This window comes from Furipterus horrens, unplaced genomic scaffold (genome assembly GCF_987537825.1).
Source record: "Furipterus horrens unplaced genomic scaffold, mFurHor1.1.pri manual_scaffold_2, whole genome shotgun sequence".
Taxonomy (NCBI): Eukaryota; Metazoa; Chordata; class Mammalia; order Chiroptera; family Furipteridae; genus Furipterus; species Furipterus horrens.
This window is the reverse complement of record NW_028327172.1, coordinates 42478653-42500885: the sequence shown is the minus strand read 5'-3', so window position 1 is coordinate 42500885 and position 22233 is coordinate 42478653. Positions and strand designations below refer to the sequence as shown.

The 22233-nt window shown below is 35.5% G+C and overlaps 2 protein-coding genes across 2 annotated transcripts; both read left to right on the top strand.

Moving 5' to 3' along the window:
• The first annotated feature begins 9782 nt into the window (after positions 1-9782).
• Positions 9783-10768, top strand: LOC150018293 (olfactory receptor 52P1-like). Its single transcript, XM_090267286.1, is given in 2 exon segments — positions 9783-10578; positions 10581-10768. Coding segments are annotated over 2 exon segments (984 nt in total).
• Positions 10769-20401: 9633 nt separating this feature from the next.
• LOC150018292 (olfactory receptor 52N2-like) lies at positions 20402-21366 on the top strand. The gene is given in 2 exon segments (XM_090267699.1): positions 20402-21326; positions 21329-21366. Coding segments are annotated over 2 exon segments (963 nt in total).
• The last annotated feature ends 867 nt before the right edge of the window (positions 21367-22233 follow it).

Below are 22233 nucleotides of genomic sequence, written 5' to 3'. Positions count from 1 at the left end.
CAGGTGGTCTCTGCCACCTTAGCCTGGACTCTAGGGTAAGAACACTTGGAACTGACATGCATTCAATTCGAATTCTGGAACCAAGCTCAGGCAACCTGCCTCATGTAATAGCTACCCATCTACCTAAGCCCAGCCTAGAATTAGCCAAAGTAAAGTAGAACTGGAACCAAACATGTGGTATTATAAACTGGGTTAGTTTCCTATTATTATTGTAATAAATTATCACAATTTATAGACTTAAGACAACACAAGTTTGTTATAATTCTGGAGGTCAGTAATCCAAAATGGGCCTCACTGAGTGAAAAATCAAGATGTCAGCAGAGCGACTTTTCTTTTGGAGAATCAAGGATAAGATCTGTTTCCTTGATTTTTTTTAGATTAAGAGGGCATGCTGATTTCTTGACAATTCCCCATGTCCAAAGCCACCAAGAGCTTTGGTCCTTTTCACCTTGACAGCTCTCTAGTTCTCCCTCTCTTCTTCTTTTCACTTGTAAAGACCCTTTTGATTACATTGTACACACATAGATAATCCAAGATGAGCTTCCTCTCTCAAGGTCAGCAACTGACTAAGCTTAATTCCATCTTAAATTTCATTGCTCTTTGACATGTAACCTAATACATCCCAGAGATTAGGACTTGGGTGTTTTTGAGAGAAGTAGAAGGCATTCTCATAAATCATTGAGTTTTGGGCTATTTTGTTATGCAGTATTATTATGACAAAAAAGCATCTAAAATTGATGTACTTTGTGTTTAGTTTAGTTTGGACTAAATGATCAAGAAATTTTCCACATACATAAATACCTTTTAATAAATGTAAGGCAGTTTCTCACTGTGCAGAATTCTATCATCTCTGCCTTCTGCCAAGTAAATGCCAGAGGGGTAGAATCCGCTTTCTCAGCTGAGAGTTAATTAATGACACAAATTTAACATGTATTCTTCTTACACATTTTGTTTCTTTAATAATTATAGAATGAGCTATTAAAATGTATTCTCAAATGACTCATGGATACAGACAATGGGGAGGGATATGATTGTGGGAGAGGGGGTGAGCTGGGTGGGGGAAAAAAATGGGGCGAAAATGGGACAACTGTAATTGAAAAACCAAAAGTAAAAAAGATTTAAAAATTTAAAAAATAAATAAATAAATAAAATGTATTCTCTTGCTTCTTGTATTTAAATATAGAACGTTTATTGTTTAACCTTTTTGATTCAACATTTTGCATAACCTAGTTCTTTACTTTATCTGTAACATACTACTTAACCTTAAAATGTACTGCAATTTAAGAAAATTAGGTGAATGTTTTAACTTTTTTCTATCACATATAAAGAACAGAGGATTACTGTATTAGAGATCATAACTGGTCGGCCATGATATATCCTTTGTGATAATAAATAAATAAATTTATAAAAAATAAATAAATAAAACACATGTGTCAAGCTATTGCTCTCCTCAGTCTTCATGGCAAATGGGGGTAAGGATGTGATAGGAGTGGAGGTTGTGTGAAAGTGAAGGTAAGAGTCAAGGTGGAGCACTATTAGGGAGGCCAGGCTGCCTCTAATTAAGAGGATCCTCACTCCTTTTAACAAAATGTCAAAATTTTTCTTTACTTTGAGGTTTCATGATATTACAATGTGGAAATATCTTACAATATAATATACACAGAGAAGCCAAGTTGTGGATTGTCAAATTCCAGCCAAGATGGAGGCCTATACAGACATGCTGGGTCTCCCTCCACAACTAAGAAGGAATACAAATACCTCAAAACTAGAGACAACCAGAAGTTCCAGAAAATCAAACTGCATGGAAGTCTAACAAACAAAGATATAAAGAAGAAATACTCATTCAGGCAGACCCCGCCCCCGCATACAGCACCACAACGTGGTGAAACAGGTCGCCTGTTACTGACGAATACCTAAGGCTCCGCCCCTTACAACATAGTAGGAGCAACAGCTCTACCTAAGACACAGAGGCAAACAAACACAGGAGCCTGTCAAGATGAGGAGACAGAGCAGTATGGTCCAAAAGGGGGAACTGATCAAGGTTCCAATGGAAGAACTAAGTGACGAGGAGATAACCAACCTAACAGATGCAGAAGTTAAAACACTGGTGATGAAGATGTTCACAGGCTTGACAGATATGCTTCACTATGGCAAACACATAAGAGAAGAAGTGAATGCTATTCTAAGTGAAACAAAGGAAAACCATAGTTCAAATCAATGATTTGGAATATAAGAAAGAAAAAAAAAAAAAACAGTCAACCAATACAGAATGAGGAAACAAGAATTGAAAAAAAAAAAAAATGAGGAGAGGCTTAGGAACCTCTTGGACAACTTTAAGCGTGCCAACATCCAAATCTTAAGGGTACCCAAAGTAGAAGAGGAGAGCAAGAAATTGAAAGCTTATGTGAAAAAATAATAAAGGAAAACTCCCCAAATTTGGTGAAGAAAATAGACATACAAGTGCAGGACGCACAGTGAGTTCCAAACAAGATAGACCCAAAAAGTACCACACCAAGACACATCATAATTAAAATGCCAAAGGTGAAAGATAAGAGAGAATCTTAAAAGCAACAGAAGAAAAGCAGAGAGTTACCTACAAAGGGGTGCCTATATGACCATCAGCTGATTTCTCAAAAGAAACTTAGCAGGCAAGAAGGGACTGGCAAGAAGTATTCAATGTGATGAAAATCAAGGTCCTACAACCAAGATTACTCTATCCAGCAAAGGTATCATTTAGAATGGAGGACAGATAAAGTGCTTTTCAGACAAGGCAAAGCTAAAAGAGTTCATTATCACCAAGCTATTATTATATGAAATTTAAAGGGACTTACTTTAGAAAAAGAAGATCAAAACTATAAACACTAAAATGACAACAAACTCACAACTATCAACAACTGAATCTAAAAAATAAAAACAAAATCCAACTAAGCAAACCAGAATAGAAACAGAATCATAGGTATGGGAATCATTTGGAGGGTTATCAGTGGGGAGGGGGAAGGTGGAGAATGAGGAAATTGTGCAGGGATTAAGAAGCATAATTGGTTGGTACAAAATAGACAGGAGGAAGTTCAGTATAATATAGGAAAGGGTGAAGCCAAAGAATTTATATGCACGACCCATGGACATGAACTAAGAAGGGTGGGATTGCAGGGGGAAGGGAGTTACTGGGCAGAGGGGAGCAAAGGGGAAAAAAATTGGGACTACTTTAAAAACAATCAATAAAATATACTTTGAAAAAAAAGAAAAGAAAAAAAACAAGCCAAGTTGCTTACTCAAGGTTATACATATTTTCACCTTTGGTACATATTGTTAAATTTCGCTCATTTTACACATCCACACACAATACAGAGGATTTTCCATTTCCCTGTCTTCTTGTGCATATAAAATGGCATCTTATTATTATGAATTTTTCTGCTAAATTTATTAACTAAATTTATTTCCACATATTTTTACCTAGTTTTCTTATCTGGTTGTTACTTTTTAAAAAACTTGATTTACAGTTATTTTTATTTTATTCTTAAAAATACATTGTCATTCATATGTGTTTCAATAATTTTTTCCTAACTTGTTTCTTTTGAGTGCTATTATTCCATGTTATACTAACATAAATTATGAAAAAGGAAAATGTATCAATTGCTTCATTTATGATTTGTATATTTTTGTATTTTTTTAATTTGCCTAATGTCATCAAGATACAGGCCTGAAATATTTTGATAATTTATCTTTAATTTATTTAAAATATTTATTGTCTATTGATCATAAAATTACATTCATTGTTATTTAAAATATATTAATAGATAACTCCAACTACTGATTAGTACATTCTATACTTTCTGATAATTAACAGCACATATGTCAAATAAGTGTGTGGATCTATTTCTGGACTCTTCATCATTTTATTCCAGTTATTATTCTATAACAATTTTGACACAAACTTCTGGATTTTCATATAATTCTTGAAGTTTAGTAGGGAAATTCTTCCCACCTTGTCCTTACAAACTTGACTATTCTTAGAATTTTATTTTTCATGTATGAATGTCATTAATAAGTTCAATGAAATTCCTCTGAGGAGTTAATTGGGTTTAACATCTAATGTACAGATTCATTTAAGGAGATATCATTAACGTATCTGGTGTTTCATTTAAGATCATGATGTGGTGGTCTCTCTTTTTTTAATTTTTTGTTTATTGTTTATACTATTACAGTTGTCCTTGCTTTCTTTCTTTTTCCTACCTCCATCCAGTCCCCACCCACCCCGCCCCCAGTCAATCCCTATATTGTTCGTGTCCATGGGACATGCACAAATGTTCTTTGGTTAACCTCTTCACCATTTTTCATCCAGTACCCACCCCTCTCCAACAGCAGTCAATCTGTTTCTTGTATCTGTGCTTCAGTTTATATTTTATTTGTTAGATTATTGTGTTTATTAGATACCACATATAAGTGAAATCATGTGGCATTTGTCCTTCTCTGGCTGCCTTATTTCACTTAGCATAATATACTCCAGGTCCATCCATGCTGTCACAAAAAGTTCTCTTTAATCACATATGTTATGCTCATAAAATCTCTTACACTGCTCATATTTTTTCACAAAATTTGCCCATCTATTTATGTTGATTTTGTATCTTTCAATATTGTTGAACTCTTGAAATAGTCTAACAAATTCTTTGTAAATTGTCTACAAAAATACTATTATCATTCACACATTTCTTTTATTATTATAATTTTTTTTTTGTATTGCATGGCTCTGACCTATATCACAATGGTCAGTATGGAAGGAGTAGGTGTAACAGTGGACTTGTTTGCATTTTTGCTCTAGAAACACTTTAAAAGGCTTCCAAATTTTCATGACTTATTACACATTTAATATTAATGACTTTTTGAGATCTAACACCACTTGCTTCTCATTATATTTTCTTGAAAAGTATATAATTTATCTAAACTTTTATACTTATTTGCATTAGATCTTTGTATTAACATCCATAGACTTATCAGAGTTCTATTGCTTGATGTTTACTTGAATATTGAGATAGTTGGAAAAGATTTAGTTAAATATGTTTGCATTTTTTGTGTGCTTTCACTAATAATACAACAGTTATAGAATGTTTATTTATGTTCATTTTTAACTGGAAAACTATATAAGTTGATGGTTTCATTACATTTTTCTTTCTAAAATGGAAAGGGCTTTAAAAATCATACACAGAAGTCAGTAAGAGAAAACTGGTATATTGTATGATTCTTTTTTTATGAAATGTCTGGAATAGGAAAATCAGTAGAGACAGAGTTGAGTGGGGGTTTCCTAGAGCAGGGAGGGAGGGTGGTAGGGAAAGATGGAGAGTAACAACTAACGGACGTGGGATAAAAATGTTCTAAAATTGAGTGCGGTGATGCTTGCACAACTCTGTGTATATATTAAAAATCTTGAATTATATACTTTAAATGGATGATATTTATGGTGTATGCAGCATATCTCAAAAAAACTATTAAAACATGAAATATCAAATATTTTCATAGTTGTTATGTCTGATTTGTGTCCTTTTCCATTTTTAATATTTATTTTACTTATCCCTTTTCTTCTCCCAAACACCCCAAATTTCTGGTAAATATACATCAATGATACAATGAAAGTAATTAAAAGAACATTAGCTTCTGTATTATTAAAAGTTCCATCAGAAAAACATAACCAATAGGAGCCAATAAGAGGTATGAGTGAGTGTGTTTATGTGTGTGTGTGTGTGTGTATGGTGTACTTGAGATGTGGAGAATTATAACACAAACAAAAGAAAAATACAATACTCTTTCCCTGACTCTTTAACAAAAGCCTCTACTTTCACCTTTGTATTCTGATGTGGTCAAGTAGAAGAGAAAAGCTTGAAGGCTCAATATCCTAGGGAACAGAAAAGGTCCCTAGATGGGTTTAGCCATAAGCCCACTGCCACCCACCAAACTCCCAAGTGGGGTTGTGAGGTATGTTTCATCAGTATAACAACCTCTTTGCCCAGCATTCAGCTAGTTGTGGGTGGGACACTAGTAATGCTTGTTCTGTCTTCTGAGGATGCTTCCACAATACTGTGCCTTCTCATTTCTGCTGTCTTGGAGACATGTGAGTTTGGGTCAGGAAAAGAGTCCTTAAAAGACATTTTTTAGTCCTTAAGAGAAGCTTATCTGTACAATTGGTGATGTGAAACTTACTTGAAAGCTGGAAGAAGGAGATTTAGAGGCCAGGAAATGGGATTTTGCTGAATAACAACTCTGTGTGGTCTAATTTGGAGCTTTATTTAAGAGGCTTTCCAAAATAGGAGTTTTAGTTTGGTATCAGGCTCAGTGGTTGGAAAAGGGAGCAGAGTTGGGGGTTGCGAGCAATGAAAGAAGCAAATGATCTGTTAGCTGGATCGAGAAAATGGGAGGCATTGGGAAGAAAGTTTAAACATTTACTATGATATTCTTGAAATTACTAACAAGAAATAATTACTAAGCACTTGAGAGAAAGGTGTCTAACTAATGACAATATGGAGACCAACAGCAATAAATTAAGCAGGGGGAATCAGGAGAACACTATTGATTACCTTTGGTTTTGTCGTGGTCCAGTGTCCTCAGAATAGGTGGAAGTAGCCCCAATTTAGCTGTGTTATTGCACAGAAGACATGACAGCCTTAGGTTTCTGGTGCAGGTTCAGTCATGGAAAGTTTTCTCTACCCCCAATCTTTCCCTCAAATTGTTTCAAAAGTTTTATTTTACTGAGGGTATTGGCTTTAATGTCACAATTAGAATTAAATAAAAGATTGAATCAGAGGGAGAGGCTCAAAATGAATAAGAACAATTGCAAATATTTATTAATATTATAAACCATTTTATACAAGAGATGGTGTGAGATTACAGACTCATTCCTGCAAGTTGGGTGGGGTGGTCATGAGACTGAGTGAGATGATAAGCACACACAGTTTTATAAAGGAGTTGGTGTGTGTAAAGGTTGGAATTTCTTAGAAAGCACAGGAACTGCACGTAGAGGTCACTTACATTAATCAAATTAAGAGCCAATCTAGTTCAGTGATTTCTGGTAATCTATGCTCAGTTCCGTTTCTACAAGAAAAAGTATAGAGTCAGACACCTGAAGAGCAGAAAAAAAGTCTCAATAGAGAATTATCAAGTTAATTTAAGCCTTCAGGCTTTGTGTGGAGTGAATTTATGAGATGACTGAAAACTGTAAGAATGTCTGGCACAAACTAAATGGTTGGGGTGGTGTAATGAGCAGGGCTTTTCTGCTTCTTTCCCGATTCTAGCTACTTTCTCTATATTGTGTTACCCAGTTGAGCGGAGGTCTTCATCAGCTCAACAAGTAAACCTGTGTCATAAAAAACATAACTGAGTACATCTAGTTTGATAAAGAGCAGCCAGGGAAGCTATTTTCCAATCAGCCAATGATCGTCAGATGACCCAGAGGGCATATCAAAAAACTTTTTTAAACATTGATTTTGTCATCAAGTTATCCCTACAATGAAACAATTCTCGTTTTATAAATGTCCAAGCTAAGACTATGCACAGGTTGCTTAAAGAAACTACATGAAGATTCTGTCCTACATATGAGGTCACTTTCCTATTAAAATGAAGGCAATGACATTTGTTGAGCACCTTCTATGGGCCACAAACTATACTAGGTATTTTCTTTACGTTTCAACAACTTACAGAGTATTATTATTATTACCATATTATAGATCATAAAACTGTAGGATCTTTCAAGAAATTGACTTGTCTAAGGCATCACTGCCAGTAAGAGGTAAACACAAAAATTTGTTCCCAATTTTAAGGATTCCAATGCCAATAGTCTCTCTTTTTTTTTTTTTTTTTTTTTTTTTACCATCATACCTTCCTGCTTTAAAAACTCCAAGATTCTAGGCCTCCAAAATATTCTATCTCTTCAAAGAATATGTAAACACAAGCATGAAATCTGTAGTATACTTTTGCCTGAATATTAGGTCAAAGTCTTGGACAAGTTCAAACTTTCCCCTTGATGTGTTTCTCCTTAGGGAAGATAGGACCCTAGATCAAATTGATCAGAACCTTAGATCTTTACTGCATCTGCCCTCACAGACATAAGCTCATAGAGCAGTATGTCCAACAAGACTATTTATACACACCTACCTGTATGGGCCACATTTATCTTTCTTCTATAGAGGTCATATGGTTTATTGGCTCTGAGCACAAATGAAATAGCACTTGTCACCAATTTCCTCTCCTCTGTTAGCCCTTTGTGAGGACAAACAAAATAGTTGATTTTGTTTACCAACATGTTTGGGCTACCTAGTATTGCTGTGTCTTTTAAACCCCCCTACACAACAAGGAAGAATCTGCTGTGCTGTCCAAAAAGAGAGAAGCTTCTCCTCTGATTTCTTTTTTCCCAGGGACTATACACACACAGTATCTGGACCATTAAGGCGTAGGAGAGTTTACCTCTCTTCTCTTCTGACATATACACATCAGATGGAAGAAAGAGTTGCGGCAGAGTTGATTCACCTTTGATAACTATTTTCTCACTCCTCAAATTTCCTAGAATTAGTGTCATTTTTTGTATTGATTTTTGCAGTACTGGTTATCCATCTTTGAGAACAGAGCTAATTAAGGCAGAGGTTCACATGAAATATTTGTGGTTGAATGAATGGATATAAATTTCTGGGCAGTAAAATTCTCATTTCCATTTTGAAGACTTTCAGTTAAAGTGAGTTCTCAGATTTTATCATAATGACTAGACCATTACTGTTATGGCTTCACATGTTCTGCATAATTCCTTTTGAATTAAGCTTACCTTGCTGTGAACTGTGTCCTCCTGGAGAGTGGAAGTATTGAAATGGTGGGGTAAATAAGATAGTTGTATAAGATTTTTCCACAAGGAGAGATATGCCATCATTGTGATAGCATTATAAAATCACTTCATCACATTGTGAAAGGATGAGATTGGGAAGGATTTGGATACATCTTTTTTTTTTTTTTAATCACCAAAAACCACAGACAGAATGTGAAGGAATGATTAATGTGGAAGTAGACTGGGAAAGGCTCAAAGTTTCTCTTTCAGGAATAGAACAAAGTCCAAAAAGGTTTAACTTCAATATCTTGGAAAATAGAAACTGGATGTGTGAGGGTATGTGAAGCATGTTCTGGGATTTCAAATGAAGGTTGATCAAGAATATGGGAAATTGTATCTTGCTTAGTGAAAGCAGTAGAAGCAACTATGGTGATATTAAGATCAGAAATAATTACCAAGCAGTAGGTCTCAAACTAGAATCCATTCTAAGTTCAAAAACAAAAAACAAATGCGCGGCTTTATTCAGTGAATTCTTTTAGCAATTTGTGTTCTGGACAAATAATCCCACATAATCTCTTCCCATACTGAGAGAGAGACAGAGAGCAAGAGAAAGAGAGAGAGAGACAGAGACAGAGAGAGAGAGAGAGAGAAAGGAGAGAAAGGTCTAATATCTTTCTCTGATGACAATAAGCCTTCACTATAAAACAACTCTAATTTATTTAAATGCTTATTTGAGCCCTCTCTCACATTCATTAATTTTAGTTAGCAAGTATGGTGTGTCAGGCACTATTCAAATCTCTTTACAGATACCTGTACAATTCTCTTAACAACCCTAGTGCATGATACTATTATTAAGCCAATTTTATAAATGATAAAGCCTGCCTAACATTATGTAGCTAATACGTGTTACTCTAGTCTCATCATACCCATGTTCTGTGTTTCTCCAGGTAATGTGATAGAGTGCGAGAGTCTCTGACCTGAGAAGATGCTCAGAACTCCTGGCCAGACCACAGAGTCTCCTAATCACACTACCCTGGACCCTTCTATTTTCTTCCTTCTGGGCATCCCAGGTCTGGAACAGTTCCACCTGTGGCTCTCACTTCCTGTGTGCTGCCTGGGCACAGCCACAATTGTGGGAAATATAATCATCCTGGTTGTTGTTGCCACTGAACCAGCCCTGCACAAGCCTATGTACCTGTTCCTGTGTATGCTCTCAACCATTGACTTGGCTGCCTCCTTCTCCACAGTTCCCAAGCTACTGGCCATCCTCTGGTGTGGAGCTGGACACATCTCTGCCTCTGCCTGCCTGACACAGATGTTTTTCATTCATGCCTTCTGCATGATGGAATCCACTGTGTTGTTGGCCATGGTTTTTGATCGCTATGTGGCTATTTGCCACCCACTCCACTATGCCACTATCCTCACTGACACCATCATTGCCTGCATTGGAGTGGTTGCTATGGTGCGGGGCTCCATGCTCATGCTCCCGTGTCCCTTCCTCATTGGGCATTTAAGGTTCTGTCAAAGCCATGTGATCCCATACACACACTGTGAGCACATGGCTGTAGTGAAGCTAGCCTGTGGAGATACTAGGCCTAACCGTGTGTATGCACTGACAGCAGCACTGTTGGTCATTGGGGTTGATTTGTTCTGCATTGCTCTCTCCTATGTCTTCATTGCATGAGCTGCCTTTCGTCTTTCATCTCATGAAGCTCGGTCCAAGGCTCTAGGGACCTGTGGTTCCCATGTCTGTGTCATCCTCATCTCTTACACACCAGCACTCCTTTTTTTACCCATCGCTTTGGCCACCATGTTCCACTTCATATTCACATTCTTTTGGCCAATGTCTACCTGCTCTTCCCCCCTGCCCTTAACCCTATGGTATATGGAGTTAAGACCAAAGAGATTCGAGAAAGGGTTGTCAGCATATTTCAAAGGGGGCAGGGAACTGGGGTCAAGGAATCTGGGTGATCCAGAAGTATAGAAAGAACAGTCCAAAAGAAGCTTTTGAGATTAAATAATTTTCAGTATTTGAGATTGGAAAAAGGTTTTAATAGTGTGATGATATTCTCCACAGTAACTTCTAGATCATTTCTAAGGTTAACAGATCACAGAAGAGGTCAATTTGGTTCAGCATTGTTATCTCCCATCTAAGGAGGTATAACATTGGGAGAGTCTTCCAACTTAGATTAGAAGAGCCACTGCATAATCAAAGAAACTTTCCTCAGCTCTTGTTTTAGAAGAAAACATATGGATTAAAAAAAAACCTCAGTGAGGTCCATAAGAAAAAATAATAATAACATCTCAAAACTGAGTGCAAAAACACTAGAAATAAAAGGATTACAAGTCAATATCTGTAGTTATTAAGCAACTGTAAAGTTAAATGTCTTTGAAATATTAGTTTCGCTAATAAAATCAGTATGGAATTTCTAAATATAAACTTGTTCTTGGTAGGGTAGAATGGAAACTCTTATACACTACTAGAAAGTTGTTCTAGATAATAAAATCAGAGTGATGATTACTGAATAACTACATTTCTTGTAGAATTTTTATTAAATAAAAGAAACCCAGAATATCAAAAGAGAGAAACATTTAAATAAATTCTATTCACCTGTTTAATGAAAAAGTATACAGTCTTAAAAATCCATCTTTGGAGGAACAGTTAATGTGCTAATTGTGTACTCTTAATTATAAAAACAGCAATATGTGTAGGTAATGAGATAATATTATTACATTTCTATTAAAGCATGTACCTGGACACATACTAAAATTAATATATTTAAAAGATACACTAATAAATGTTACTTCTCTGAAAGAACAAGCAAATATGTTTTAAAAGTAATTTTAAAGTATAATTGAATGAATGATTGTGTGAATAAATCATTGACATAATTTAAATGTATTCTGTTTGGTTCCCCCAAGCTCTAAGGAAATCTCCATAGGAAATAAAGCTCTACAGTAGTGAAATTATTTGTTTCTATTAAAATAAGTCATTTATAACCTATATCAAGTTATTTACATAGAAACTACATTCATAAATTAATATAAAAGTACAGATGCATTCATCCAGACATATATGCATATATGTACATGTTTACATATTTATCAGTTACAGTTCAGCAACCTGAAGGTTAGCTTGAGTCTAATGCCATTGACATGTCTCTGATGCTTTGAAATGCTCTCTTGGGGAGACTTCTGGCCAAGATAGAGGCCTAGACTGACACGCTCCATCTCCCTTCACAACTAAGAAGGAATACAACTACCACGAAGACAGCAATAACCAAAAGTTCCAGAAAATAAATGGAAGTCCAACATATGAAATTATAAAGAAGTGGTGCTTTTCTGGATGGGTAGGAAGGGCGAAGCCAGGGCAGAGAGGTCAAGCTGTGCTGGCGGCAGCAGCAGCAGTGATGACAGTGGGACCCCAATAAGCACAGACACCCATATTTAAGGGGAGGCAAGAAAAGCACATGGGAGCACCCCTGGCTGTAGACCAGACCCATTAGCTTGCAATTCAATGCCAGGAAAGGCAGACCCCCATTGCCTTGGACTGTGAGGCCCAGAGTGGGTGGAAATGGAGGAGGAGGCTCCCAGTCTCTCAGCAGAGTGTGAATGGCAGAAATCTAGCTTGGACCACCACCACCACAGAAAACACCACAGCGTGGTGAGAAGTGTCGCCCAGTAGTGATGAGTTCACAGGGCTCAGCCCCTTATAGCATAGGAGGTGTGACAGTACCGCCCAGGAAGCAAAAATAAACACAAAACTGTCAGGATAACACTGATCATGATAGAGATCCCGGTAATGCAGCTGACCAGACAGCAAATATATAATCTAACAAAACAGCAGATAGGTCATCTTTCTGAGCTACAGTTCAGAGCTTTGGTTATAAAAATGCTTACAGACCTAACATCAGGTCTTAAACAAGATGGGGAAGGAATGAAGGCTAGTCCTGCTGAAATGAACAAAAACACATATGAAACAAGTGGTGAGGAAAAGAAAACGAGGGATCAAATCAACAAAGCAGAACATAGGGGAGGAACAAATAAGTCAACCAGTGCAGAAAGAGGAAACAATTTCATTCTTATTTCCCTAAATTTTAAATCTTAAAAAGAGGATTTATATTAAAACCCATATATAATTTAAATTTTATAAAAATACTTTTTGTGTATTGTAGCGGTTTTTAACAAAACCAGATATTTTTTACTTAAATAAAACTTGCATTTTCAAGTAATCAACTTGGAAGTTTTTGTATTCTTTTTTTAGTAATATTGCTAATGCAAAGAGATAAACAAAACAAAAACAACCACAAAGTCAATACATCAAAATTTAATTAAATGCTTGTATAAGAAACACATACACCAGAATTTAGGCTTTTATAACATTTATTTTTGAGGGGTTAGGTGGGAGGTAAGTTTGTGGGGGTAGTGTAACTTTATTTTCTATTTTATATCATGTCCCACAAAAGGTTGAATTATATAAAGATTTTTCTTCCATAAAAAAGAGAAAGGTAAAACAATTCAGTCTCTTTCCACCATAATATAAGTATAAAGTAGTCATGGGATGTAAAGTACAGCACAGGGAATATAGTCAATAATATTGAAATAGATATTATATATGGTCCCAGGTGGGTTCTGAAAATATCCAAGGAAACACTTTATAAAGCATATGATCGTCTAACTACTATATTGTATACCTGAAATGAATTCAAAATAATATTAAATATAAATTAATTAAAAATAAAATAAAAATTAAAGACAAATATTACCTTGGAAAAATGTTTGCAAACTATGACAGAAAATGAGTTTATATTTTAGTATTGAAAATGCCAAGCAAGCAATAAAATATGAACTAATGTCTCCACTGAAGATACATAAATATGTGAATGAATAATCCAAATATGATAAAAATAATTGATAAAAAGCTACTGGAAAAAATGTGATAGTACCTTGCTGGGGAAAAAGAGCACATATACTAATCAGTACTTAATAGAGGGACAGCTTACTAACCAGGTATGAAAGTGAAAATCAGCACTAATACTATGGACATAATTTTTCCAACATTTATTAACATAATGATAATTGCCTAAGCCTTTTGATTCCACAGACTTAAATCTTATTTATAATAATCTTAAGAGGGGAAACATCAGTAATGCAAACAGAGTGGATTAGAATATCTATAGAGGAATTATTTTTGATAGAAAAAAATGAGAAACAATTTAAATATGGAATAGTAATGTAATGTTTAATTGAATTTGTTACAGCTATGGGGTGGAAAGAAGTTTTAACAATATAAAATTTTGATTTCAAGGCATACAGATGACATGAGACAATGTTCACAAAATAATACTGCACAGTGAAATAAAACAGTGTACAACAATCACAGTCTAAAAATTTAATTCAAAACAGAATATTATACATAGTAATTATAAAATAAATGAATACAGAACACTTACAAAGTGATTATTTCTCTGTGCTGGAGTTACAAGTGATTTCCCAACTTTTTATATACTCTTCTATAGTGTTCATATTTTATACATTAAGGATGTATTTCTTTTGTAACTAGAGAAAAAAGAACTTTGATGCTCATCTCCACCAGGATTGGTGGTCACATTTCTCAATTGGGAAAAGGCATTAAACTTTAATGTGGTCTTTTTTTTTTTTTTGGTTGTTTTTCTACTCAAGAGTTCATGAATACAGATCTGTTACTACCATGTAGGGAACCGCTCCTCATGGTTTAGGGAATTGCAGCCCCGGCCTGAGCATGACTGCTGCTGGCACCCTGGCTGTGCTTGTCTTCAAGTCTCAACATAAGGCTGTGTATGAAACATAACCGAAGACCACTCAGAGGGTTGCCAGGGGAATTAGATTTAAAGAATGCTTATTATGCTTTAGAACTTGCTCTGCTTTCTTTATCTATAATATAACATAAACAATGTCTAGCAAGGAATGTATGAAACCTGGCACCTAATGCTAGTGTGGCATCAAGATGTTTGATAGACCCTGACACAGACTGGTCACTGTACCCTCTGTACTAATACATGTAATCTGTTGCTGTCAACTGTAATTCTAATGCCTCCAAGCTATTGATGATTCATGAATCTTGCCCTTGTATCTCTTGCATGTATCCTCCTCAATAAAAGGCATGAGGGTAGAAGGTCTAGTCACTGTTCTCCACTAGAGAGGCAGCCACCTTTCTTCCCCCAGACATAATAAAGTGTCCTGGGTAAAAGTTTGTCCCACCGTGGTCATGAAGACTCTGCTGGACAGAGCAGATTCCAACCGAGCCTAGGGTGTGTGAGGCACATCTGCCTCACTACCAGGTTCAAAATTCATTCTCTTTCTGTGAGAATCTCTCTGAGATAACTATTTTTGGGGACTCAGTCAGCCTGGGACATATGCTGGAGCTTCTCCAGGGAAACTAAAAATCCTATGCAAGCAGATGCCATACAGATTTTGAAGAACCTCGAAGGATTCTCTGCCATGAACAGGAATATGATTGTGTCTAACACTGAAGTAAGTTTGGGAAATTTTCAAAATTAACTTATTTTAAGAAAACTAAAAACATTACTACTAGCTAAAAATACAATGGTCTGGAACATAGGCACAGTTAGCAAAAGGCAGTATTAAGAGGAGGCAATGTATTTCTCTTTTCCCTTCACTCGTAAAGAGGTTCTGGCTCTTTTTCTTCCTGAGTAGCTTTCCCTAGACTTAGTCTCATTTTCCACTCATCCCATTCTTTCCATCATGGAGTACCCATCAAAGATTGTGGACATTGTAGAGTTTAATCTTGAAGTTTTTTCTAGTCATTACTTTGAAATGATGGTTTTTCCACGGGGTGACTTTTCTGAAGAGGTTAGAGAGAACTCTCTGATAGGAGGTGATTGTTTACATGAGACACAATCAGCAAAGGACCAAGAGATCCTGAGCCCCTGAAACTTGTATTCTGTAGTATCTTCTTCTTTATAGTGTCTGGCATAAAAACAGACATATAGATCAATGGAACAGAATAGAGAGCCCAGAAATAAATTCATACCTTTATGGTCAATCAATATTTGGCAAAGGGGGCAAAGTTATGCAATGGGGTAAAGATAGTTTATTCAATAAATAGTGTTGGGAAATTGGACAGAAACATGCAAAAAAAAAAAAATGAAACTAGACGACCTTCTAATACCATACACAAAAATAAACTCAAAATTGATCAAAGACTTAAGTGTCAGATTCAAAACCATAGAAATCTTAGAAGAAAACATAGGCAATAATATCTTGGACATTTCTCATAGCAATATTTTCTCTGATATATCTCCTTAGGCAAGAGAAACAAAAAATAAATAAACAAATGGGACTATATCAAACTATGAAGTTTTTTTCACAGCAAAGGAAACCATTAACAAAATAAAAAGAGAACTCACAGAACAGGAAAACATATTTGTGAATGGTATATATGATAAGGGGTTACTATCCAAAATTTATAAAAAACATAAAACTCAACACCAAAAAACAAAGAATACCATTAAAAAATGGGCAAAAGACCTGAATAGACACCTCTCTAAAGAGGACATAGTGATGGCCAACAGACATATGAAAAGATGCTCAATGTCACAAATCATCAGAGAAATGCAAATTAAAACTACAATGAGATAGCACCTAATACCTATCAGGATGGCTGTCATAAATAAGTCAACAAACTACTTGTTATTGTTGGAACCCTAGGTTATTTCTGATTTCAGAAGGATGCCTTCAACATTTTACTCAGTGTGGTACTTATTGTATGTTATATACCCCTTTCATTAGACCAGTTTGGAGGTGTTTTACACAATTAAGGTATAATTCACATAGAAGAAAGTACACTTCATTTAAAATTTCAATTGGATAAGCTTTAATAGTAGTGCCAAACAAAACAAAAGAGATGTCTATCATCCCAGAAATTTGTCTTTTGCCCCCATGAGTCATTCATTACCTCTCCCTAGAGGTGGGGAACCTCCCCAGGTCACTTCTATCACCTTAAATTAGTTTTGCGTGGGGGAGAGAAATGGGGGGGAAATGGGACAATTGTAATTGAAAAACCAAAAAATTTTTTAAAAAATTAGTTTTGCCAGATTTTGCACTGCATACAGCTGAAATCATATAACATGATGTGTGTGTGGGGGGGGTTCATTTGCTCAATATGTTTCATACTGCTGCATAAAAAATAATGTTTCTTATTATTTCTGTTATATTCCATTATATGAATACACCACACATCCTTGTTCCCTTCATTAATATCTGGGTTACGTAAACACTCATAAAGTCTTTTTTATGGACACATTTTTTAATTTAGCTTCTTTAAAAACCTAAAAATGAAATTGCTGGATCATAGAATTAATATGTACATAACTTAATAAGAAACTGCAGAACTGTACTGCAAAGTAGCTATTCAATTTTACATTTTACCCAATAATGTGTTAGCGTTACAGTATCAAGAGTTTTGTGATACACTTTCAATGACTCAAAGAGACTTTCAACAGTTGCTCTGAGTTTAACAGGAATCTTTATATAGTCACCATCTGGAATGACAAAATAATTACTACAATTTATTTTCTAATCATTTCAGGATCAGTCTTCTTCACAAGAAAATATTAAGGGGAAAACTCAGGTAATAAAATATATGTAAAACATAAACAAAACTCTTTTGCTACAATCTTCAGAAAACAAATACACATACAAGTGCTTGTGCACATGTATATCTGTGAACTCATTAATTTACCCAAAAAACTCAGGACATAGTATAAAGTAGATACAGAACCATTCTATTATTTTTATATGATACATGTTATCATCTCTTTTTTTTCTGTCTCTCGCTATACTTTCACTTTCACTTTTTCTCTCTATATGGATAAATATATACATAGTGATAGTTATAGATATATAGTTTCATAAAATGTATTACATATAAACATATATATACATATACAGTTCCATGAAATTTTATGGATATATATACATATATATGCATTGAACACATACATTTATGGAGGTGAGACAGTTAACATTGTTATTACAAGTGTCAATACATTTTGGGAATTTTATTAATATATTTTAGACCATTATTTTATAAATCAAGATTAATGAAAAATGATTTTCATGACTATTAAAACTCCATCAGAATACACACCTGGGGGAAGGTATTTAACATTAATACTCTTATTGTTTTGTATTTTTCTTACTATTTAAAAAGTTGATACAGAAATATCAAAAGTCCCCAAGGATCTTGACTCTTACCAGAGCCTTCTGAGACATCTACTGTGGAGGTCCAATCAGAGGTAGACACTCAAGTCCGGAGAAACCTTAAAGGGTACAAAAATGCTATGCAGAGGTAGAACTGGTTGTTGTACAACTCTTTGATGCTCAGACGTCTCAGCCATGCCCATGAGTCTGGTCTTTGCCAACACTGAGGTGAGTGTTGATGATTAACAAAAACTTGTATTTTCCTAACATGTAAATAAAGCTTGTAGTACAAGAAAAACAAGTGTTTGAGATGTGGTAGATTGGAGACTCAGTATTTCTTTTTAAGTCCAACCGAAATAGATGACCATTTGCTTTGGGATTAAGAAAAAGAGCAGCATGCCCCAAAATGTAAAATAAATTTTAAACTACCTCATAACTTAATTAATTAGAGAAGTCTAGGCAACAGTGGGCTTCAAGAGGAAACAAAGAGGTTTTTCCTGAATTCTAATACTTCTATAATACATATGATTATCACTCCCCCACCCACTTTAAAAATCATGAAAATTGTAGAAAGAAAGTTTGACACTTGTTCAAGTCCATCCAGCTAGTTAGTATCATCTGAGTATCATCCAACTCAAAGTCTGAGTGTCCATGTCTCTAAAAGTAAGCATGTAATGAAGCTCTGCTCTTATATTCTCAGAGAACAGACACTCATCTACTTTGTTTTTCTTCTTTTGAATATACTCTATTAGAAGAATTAATGTGCATTTTCTAGGAAGAACTGGCAGGAAGAGTGTAAAGAAAAATTATTTACTGAGAAGAGGAAAAAAAAAGAAGTGGCACTCAGTTTATCTGATTGCCTGTTTGCTTATGATTTGAGTGTGGACAAATTGTTTAGTTATATGGTGTTAATGAATGGAAGAGCTGGACAGTTTTTCATGGTGGATGATCAGTTTTAATTTACAAGCCAGATGTGCAGAGCCACAAATTCATCCTCCACTGATACCCTAATAGTCTGGTCTTTTCTTTTGTCTAGTGGCTCTATCACCCTCTGGCTACCTTAAAAAGAGGTAGACATTAGAGGTGGCATCTCATACACACCAGTTCTCTGCAGAAGTTCCAATGTCCACATGCTTAGTTATCTAGACTAACAGGAGCCTTCCAGAGATCTAACTGAAGAAGATGACCTGAATTTCAACCCAGGGTTGAGACATTTATAATATTTCCTGTCTAAAATGTGAGAATATATTTTAGTCTCTTTATTCAGGCATTCTGTCAGTCCAGGGATACAAGAGTCCATGACCCACTATGGAGTCTTGGTTTGCACAGGAAAGAATGCAAACAAAAGCCAACATAGAGTTTAAAGTGAGATGAGTTTATTGGTGAAGTTGTGAGGCAGAGAGTGAAATATTCCACAGATAGACCAGCTCCATTATCAGAATCTGCTTGCTTTATTGAAATTTATTTATTTGGGGTAGGGTATTAAATAAGAGGGAGATATATTGAGGATCTTCCCAGGAAAAGGTAGTAATTTCTCAGAAGAGCTCTGTGAGCCATTTTGTGTCCTTTTATGGGCTTTCCATTTCATATCATGGCATTTGGGAAGTGTATCATTTACCATGCTGATGTGTTACAATGAATGTTTCATGAGGGTAAGGGTTATTGTTAGGTGACATTAGTCACCATGTTGGATCAAACTGGTCTTTGCTGGTTTTAAGCCATAAATCCAGTGGGGGTTGGTCTTTCTTCTTCTTGACAATTTCTGTAGGTTTTATCTATTACAGCTGTTTTGCCACATGCCCTATCTCATATTGGAGAACCTAGTAACTAGCATTTGTTTTCTAAAATTCACTTAGCAATCACCCAATATAAATGCAATTATCAAAATCTCATACTAACTTTCTCACCCTAAAGTGCACAATGACATTTGATTTATAGCAGTGTTGAGCCACTTAATTTTAATTTCCTTCATATACTAATCAGGGTAATCTGATCACACAGGATGCTTTATGCTGAGGTAGGAAGTGATAATAATAATATTGTAATTACAATGGTAGTATTGCTGCTAGTATTTGAGTACTACACAGTTGTAATACATTACATAAATTGTCAATAAAACTTTCTGAGCTTGTACAGTTATTATCCCCATTTTAGATTGAAAAAGCTGAAGCATAAAGTGGCTAAATAACTTGTCACTATCACATACTAAGTATGGAATACACAGCTTGACAATGTGACTTCAAAGAAATTTAATCACTTCTCATTCAAAATATTATTGGGATTTTTGTTTGTTTGTTTTACATTTTGTTTCCAAGCCCTTTACTCACATTTGAATCATTTCCTTGTGCAGAAAACTACTACTTTTAAAGAAAGTAAAATGCCCACCTCCTGTCAGCCATTATGTGTGGAGCCAACAGCTCCAGCTTGACCCCTAAATTCTTTATCTTGAATGGTGTTCCTGGGCTGGAAGATGCACACATCTGGATCTCCCTGCCATTCTGCTTCATGTATGTCCTTGCTGTCTTGGGGAACTGTGGGCTCATCTACCTCATCAGCCATGAGGAGGCCCTGCACCGGCCCATGTACTACTTCCTGGCCATGCTCTCCTTCACAGATGTCACCTTGTGCACCACTACTGTCCCCAATATGCTGTGTCTATTCTGGTTCAACCTCAAGAAGATTGACTTTAATGCCTGTTTGGCCCAGATGTTTTTCGTCCATATGTTGACTGGGATGGAATCTGGGGTGCTTATGCTCATGGCCCTGGACCGTTATGTGGCCATATGCTACCCTTTACGTTATTCCACCATCCTCACCAATGCTGTCATTGCAAAGGCTGGTTTTGCCACTTTTCTAAGGGGTGTGATGCTCATCATCCCATTCACATTTCTCACCAAGCACCTGCCCTATTGCCAGGGTAATTTCATTCCCCATACCTACTGTGACCACATGTCTGTTGCCAAGGTGTCCTGTGGCAATTTCAAGATCAATGCTATTTATGGTCTGATGGTTGCTCTCCTTATTGGTGTGTTTGACATCTGTTGTATTTCTGTGTCTTACACTATGATCTTGAGAGCTGTCCTGAACCTGTCATCCACAGATGCTCGTCACAAAGCCTTCAGCACCTGTACATCTCACATCTGTGCCATTGTGATCACCTATATCCCAGCTTTTTTCACTTTTTTCACCCACCGTTTTGGAGGACATAACATCCCACACCACATACACATCATTGTGGCTAACCTTTATCTGCTACTGCCCCCTACAATGAACCCAATTGTTTATGGAGTCAAAACCAAACAGATTCGAGAAGGTGTGATCAAATTTTTCTTGGTGACAAGGTTGTCTTTACCCAAGACAAATAAATCATAAAATAGATACGGTGCTGGGTGGTTGGTGGTTTAAAAAAAAAAAGAAGTGGAGAATAAATTTGTAAAAGACATGGGAAAATGGTATTAAAAACATGAGTCCTCTAATGTGAGATTTTCTGAAGCATTTGCAAATATATATTATGAAATGTTTTTTTGCGTGTGTAAAAATCTGCCAAGAAGAGAACGTAGAAGAAAGAAATAACATATCTGTTCCTCACAGATTTAATGTTTTACATAAGGGTTTACAGACTCACATGCTTATTGAAAACAGACTGGTAAGAAAATGAGGGTTATAGGCCTGGTGTCAGTGTATGCATTGTGTATAAGGAGAAGAGCAAGTGTGTCCTCCCCATAAAGGATAAATCCTTCAATTCAAGCATTCAAGCACACTATTGCCATGGGATAACATGGGCCCAATGTTGCAAAATTTTTCAGTATCTTTTAAGACAAGCTAGATTTAGAGGTTTTATGAAATCTCCCAATTTTAATTATTGGCTAAATATTTTTTTTAATACTCTACATTTCATTTAACACACATCTAAGAGTTCTATTTTTCCTACTTTATCAGGTTGGGACCTCCATGATTTCATACCTAAAAAATATAATTCTTTTTTTTTTTTCTTTAATTTATTTTTATTTTTTTTTAATACCAAAATTTTATTGATTATATTGTTACAACAGTTCCAATTTTCTCCCCCTTGTTCCCCTAAAAAATATAATTCTGATGTTACCAGTCAAGCAAGCAAAAGATTTAAATTATTCATATATTATAATTTAATCACTCATTCACTCATTTATTTATTTCTGAGATATTTAGTTAGGTTATATTATTAGTCATTTATTGGGTTTAATGAGAGAGAG